The sequence below is a fragment of the Chrysochloris asiatica genome, unplaced genomic scaffold (genome assembly GCF_000296735.1).
Source record: "Chrysochloris asiatica unplaced genomic scaffold, ChrAsi1.0 scaffold00007, whole genome shotgun sequence".
NCBI classification, from domain to species: domain Eukaryota; kingdom Metazoa; phylum Chordata; class Mammalia; order Afrosoricida; family Chrysochloridae; genus Chrysochloris; species Chrysochloris asiatica.
This window is the reverse complement of record NW_006408525.1, coordinates 35,030,875-35,036,784: the sequence shown is the minus strand read 5'-3', so window position 1 is coordinate 35,036,784 and position 5,910 is coordinate 35,030,875. Positions and strand designations below refer to the sequence as shown.

Sequence of the window (5,910 nt, the reverse complement as noted above, 5' to 3'; positions counted from 1 at the left end):
TGCTGACAACTGAGGGGCAGGCTTGCAGGGTATACCCTTTGGTTGTCTGATGATGCATGGAGGGGATGATAATCATGGCAATGAAATGATATACAATAGGATGAATGTAAAGCTAATGTTCTCCCATGTAAACTATCACATAATTCACAATAAAACTTTTTAAAAAATGAAATCCTAGACAATTTCAATCATTTCTCCATTTATCATGCTGTTTGTTGATCCAGTTGTGAAGATTGTTATTTTCTGTACATTGAGTTGTCATTCATACTGAAGGCTGTATTCTTTGATCCTCATGAGCAAGTACTTGAAGTCTTATTTGCTTTCAGCAAACAAGTTTGTGTTACCTGCATATTGCAGGTTGTTAATGAGTCTTCCTCCAGTCCTGATGCCATGTTCTTCTTGATATATTTCCAACTTCTTGGATTATTTGCTTAGCATACACACTGAATAAGTATGGTGAAAAGATGAAACCCTGGTACACACCTTTCCTGATTTTAAACCATGTAGTATCCCTTTGTTCTGTTCGAATAGCTACCTCTTAGTCTATGTACAGGTTCCTCATGAGAACAATTAAGTGTTCTGGAATTCCTGTTCTTCTCAATGGTATCCATAGTCTATGATCCACACAGTCAAATGTCTTTGCAAAGTTAATAAAGCACAAGTAATCACCTTTCTGGTATTCTCTCTCTTTTTTCGGCCTAGATCCATTTGGTGTCAGCAATGATATCCTTCATTCCATGATTTCTTCTGAATCTGGCTTGAATTTCTGGTAGATCTCTGTTTTTGTACTGATGCGACCATTTTTGTTTTGTTTTGTAACCATTTTTTAATTATCTTAGCAAAATTTACTTGCGTGTGATGTCAGTGATATTGTTCAATAATTTTCTACATTCTGTTTAGTCTCCTCTCTTTGAAATGGACACAAACATGACTTCTTCCTGTCCATTGGCCAGGTAGCTGTTTTCCAAATTTCTGACCATACACTAGTGAGTGCTTTCAATGCCGCATCCGTTTGTTGAAACATTTCTATTGGTATTCCTTCAATTCCTGGAGCCTGGTTTTACACCAACACCTTCAGGGCAGCTTGGACTTCTTCCTTCAATACATTTGGTTCTTGATCATATTCTGCCTCCTGAAATGGTTTGGCATCCACCAAATCTTTTTGGTACAGTGATTCTGTGTATATCTTCCACCTTCTTTTGATGCTTCCTGCATCATTCAACCTTCTGCTCATAGAATCCTTCAATATTGAAAGTCGAGGCTTCAATTTTCTTGTCAATTCTTTAAGCCTGAGAAACGTCAAGCATTTCTAATTCCAGCTCAATTCTTTAAGCTTGAGATATGTTGGCTTTCTAACTCCAGGTCTTTGAACATTTCCTTGTAATACTTCACTTTGTCTTCCTGAGCTTCCCTTTGAAATTTCCTGTTCAGCTCATCTCACTTCATCATTGCTTCCATTTGCTCAATGTTAAAGAGCAAGTTTTCAAAGTCTCTTCTGACATCTACTTTGTTCTTTTTATCTTTCCTGTTTTTTTAATGCCTTTTTGCTTTCTTCATGTGTGCTGTTCTTGATGTCATTCCACACTCATCTGGTCTTTGGTCATTAGTGTCTAATACATCAACTCTGTTCTGAGATGGTCTCTAAAGTTAGGTGAGATATACTCAGGGTTTTATTTTTCCTCAACTTCAGCCTGAACTTGCATATGAGTAATTGATGGTCTGTTCCACAGTCAGTCCTTGGCCTTGTTTTGGCTGATGATACTGAACTTCTTTACTTCATCGTCTCATCCCATAGATGTGTATTCCATCTGGTGAGGATCATGCATATAGTTGCAGTTTATGTTGTTGAAAAAGGGTATCTGCAATGAATAAGTCATTGATCCTAAAAAATTCTATCATGCCATCTCCAGTGTCATTTGTATCACCAAGGCTATATTTTCCAACTACTGATCCCTCCTTTTGTTTCTAACTTTCACATTCCATGCACATGAGGTGATTGAAAATATCATGATTTGTGTCAGGCACACACCTCAGCCCTCAAAGTGACACTTTTGATTCCTAACACTTTAGTCTCCCATAGTTCTGGCTGGAGAAAAGTTCCCAGAGGTACCAGTAACTGCCCAGCAGATAATGAATCAGCAGTACTAGTTGAACAATTGTTTGGAAATGATGAGAGAAAAGGGAACTTTATCTTCTGGTCCTCAAAGGGGGAAATGAATAGGCCCAAGCACTCAAAGCCACAGGGATGTAACTTTTCAACCTGGTTGCCAACTCTATAACCAGCCTCTAGGGCTCACCTGTTTGTTTGTTTGTTTGTTTGTTTGTTTGTTTGTTTGTTTGTTTTCCCAGAGGGTCAAGTGCTAAATGTTCTTCAACTTTAAACATAGGGGAAAGTGTTTTTTCCTGCTCTTATCTCTGGGGGCATTTTGTTGCTGGTGATCTCCAGATGCTGAAATAGGCCAATGTTGGGGACCAGCAAGCTGGAAGTAGAAGTCCCCACCTTCCTGGCCTCACCTTGCCCTGCTGTATACACTCCAACATGTCTCTGAGCAACTCTCACTTGGAAAATGAGGGAAAACATCTACTCCTTATTGGAGGACAAAGGGGCATGATTCCTGGATTCAGTTAAAATAGCCTAGGGGGCCTATGTCATCTGCTTTAGAGAAAGGGCTTTGAATGAAGTAACATGCATAAAAGGAAGAGCAAGCCTTTGGGGATCTGCGACCTGGACTGAGGTAGCTCATGCAAGCCAGCCTCTCTGAGCCTCAGTCTCTTCTGTAAACTAGGCTGATAGTAATCCCTTCTTTACTGGATAATCATGATGATCTAATGTCAGAATTGCGAGTATGAAGAGTAGAAAGAAGAGGTGACTTCAATGATTGAATCCATAGAGCACCTTTCAAAGTGCTACACCCTGAGTTCCAACAATGCAGAAGAAGCTCAAAATGTCAAAAACTTCCAACTCTAAGATTCCCTAGTGGTGTCCTTGTGGTTCCCGGAATGTCTGAGTCCTGATTTGCATCTCTGTGGCAGGTCTAAGGAACAGGTTTCTTAAATGTTCCTTTGCCCTACTAAGAAGTAAGGAGCTCTGGTAGCGTAGTGGTTATGAATCGGGCTGCTAACCTCAGGGCCAGAAGTTCAAAACTACCAGCAGTTTCAGGGGAGAAAGATGAGGCTCTCTGCTCCCGTAAAGATTTACAGCCTTGGAAACGCTGTACAGGGTCGCTATGAGTCAGAACCGACTCCACAATGAGTCAGAACCGACTCCACAGCACATAACAACTAAGAAGAAGCACTTCTACACAAGTCGACAGCACACAAGTCAACAGCTAATCAGTTCAAATCGGCAGTTCAAACCTACTCCATGGAAGAAAACTGTAGCAATCTGATTCTGTAAAGATTACAGTCTTGGAAACCCTATGAGATGGTTCAACCCTGTCTTTAGGGTGACTATGAATTGGAATCCACTCAATGGCAATGGCTATGTCTATCTATACAGTGCCCTCTGCTGGTTAGTATCAGCATTGCACCCAGTTGCCCCAGGCAGGACCAGGAGATGCAATAGTGGGAAGGAACTTGTATGTGAAATGGAAATCTAGGACTGGGCTGTGTTCAGAAACCCCAGAATCTCTTGGATGCTCTTGTCTCCTTTTTCCCAACACACACATTCTCTGTGGTGGGCTGGAGTCATACAGGCAGGAAGAAAGGGAGGAAGAGAAGAGAAAGGGTCCCCTCTCAAGGCACAATCATCCTTGCCATCTTCCTCCTGGGGGGCAATCCATTATTACTCCTTTCTTCCTGCCCACCCCCGTTAGGGAGTGCTGCAGCTCTAGATGATAAGCACTGAACTTCGAACCACAACTAGCCCACTAGCTGCTCCACGGGGGAAAGATGAAGCTGTCTGCTCCCGCAAAGATTTACAACCTCGAAAACCCTATATAAGGCCAATGTGAGTCAGAGCTGACTCGGTAAAACTTAACAACAACCTGCCCCCTACCCCTTAAAAAAGAGACATTGTTTGGTGGTCCTCTCAAGCTGAAAGCCTAGGTGCCTAAGACTCACTGGGCTGGTGGCAGTGGGGAGGGGAAGGTGACAAGCCCAGGGGACATGACCCCAGAAGAGGGGCTGGAACAGGATGAGTAGGAGGAGGTTGTACATTACCCATCAGCACGGGCCCTTCTGTGGCCCCATACATAAATGTATAGGGAAAACAGCCGGGGAAGGGGGCAGGGAGAGAAGGACCAGCGTATAAAAAGGACCCACGAGGGGCCAATTCTAAGATCCTAGGACCTACCTCCCCAAACAGCTCACCCAGCTGCAATGGCTACAGGTAAGAACGCTGAAACCCCCCTGGGCTTGAGGTATACTGAGGGGAGATGGTGGCTCCTGCTGATGGGATGATGAGGGAGCTGTCTCCGGGTTAGGGCTCTGGATGTGAGCAGACCACGTTTTTAATCTTCTCCATCTCTCGGGGAAAGAGTTGGAAAGGGGAACACCCAGGGTCAGGGGGGTCCCTCTTGCTCGCCAGTGCCACCTGGTCCTCATGTTGCTTCCCAGGCTCCTGGACCTCCATGCTCCTGGCCTTTGCCCTGCTCTGCCAGCCCTGGCCTCCGGAGACGGATGCTTTCCCTACCATACCCTTGTCCAGTCTGTTTGCCAACGCCGTGCTCCGGGCCCAGCACCTGCACCAACTGGCCACCGAAACATTCAAGGAGTTTGTAAGCCCCCGAGATGGAGCACCGGGTGTGGGGTGGACAGGAAGGGTTGCGTCTTCCTCCCTACACCCCCTCTTGCACTGAGGTGGAGATGTGGTCAGAGGGGCACAATCCAAGGAGGACTCAGCACGCAGTGATGAGCTGGGACCTGGGTGTGGTCTCTTCCCCCAGGAACGTGCCTACATCCCTGAGGGTCAGAGGTACCTGATGCAGAATGCTCAGCTCGCCTTCTGCTTCTCAGAGGCCATCCCGGCCCCCACAGGCAAGGATGAGGCTCAGCAGAAATCCGTGAGTGGATCTCGTCTTCCTGAGAAGTCTCTCCCTCCTCCCTAATGTCTCCGCCTGGCCCGAGGCCCACACTGACGCATCCCCCATCGGCCTTCTGCCTGCAGGACATGGATCTGCTTCGCTTCTCACTGCTGCTCATCCAGTCCTGGCTTGGGCCAGTCCAGTTCCTCAGCAGGGTCTTCACCAACAGCCTGGTGTTTGGCACCTCGGACCGCGCCTATGAGAAGCTGAAAGACCTGGAGGAAGGCATCCAGGCCCTGATGCGGGTGAGGGGAATGTCAGGCGGAGGGCATCGTACTGGTCTCCTAGCAGTCTGGCCTTGACCCAGCAAATTCACCCATCTCCCCTATCTTCTAAGCTCTGAAGAAGGGGAGGACTGGGTAGGAAGGGGAAGGCCAGCCCCCCACAGCCTCTCTACTCCTTTCCCTTGTCAGGAGCTGGAAGATGGCAGCCCCCGCACTGGGCAGATCCTCAAGCAAACCTATGAAAAGTTTGACACAAACTTACGCAGTGATGACGCACTGCTCAAGAATTATGGGCTACTGTCCTGCTTCAAGAAGGACCTGCACAAGACAGAGACATACCTGAGGCTCATGAAGTGTCGCCGCTTTGTGGAAAACAGCTGTGCCTTCTAGTGGCTGGGCTTCTGTTTCCCCTCCCAGGACCTCCCTGTAGCCCAGAGTATGTCCCTCCGTGTTCCCACCACGCTTCTCCTAATAAAACAAAGTTGCATAATATTGTCTGAGCAGGTGTCAATTTGTAATGGGGTCGGTGGACAAAGATCAGGTTGGGAAGGCATCAGAAAGTGTCTTGGGAACCAGAGTAACTGAAATCTAACTGACCCAGAGGAAGCTGACCAGGTCACTCCTCTCTACCTTACTGGGGAGTCATTGGTCAGGGCCACCGC

General features: G+C 46.5%; 1 protein-coding gene across 1 annotated transcript; it reads left to right on the top strand.

Moving 5' to 3' along the window:
* The first annotated feature begins 4,320 nt into the window (after nt 1-4,320).
* GH1 (growth hormone 1) lies at nt 4,321-5,638 on the top strand. Its single transcript, XM_006833578.1, has 5 exons — nt 4,321-4,330; nt 4,558-4,718; nt 4,887-5,003; nt 5,108-5,269; nt 5,438-5,638. The coding sequence occupies exons 1-5, from the start codon at nt 4,321-4,323 to the stop codon at nt 5,636-5,638; spliced, it is 651 nt and encodes a 216-aa protein (XP_006833641.1).
* Nucleotides 5,639-5,910: the final 272 nt, after the last annotated feature.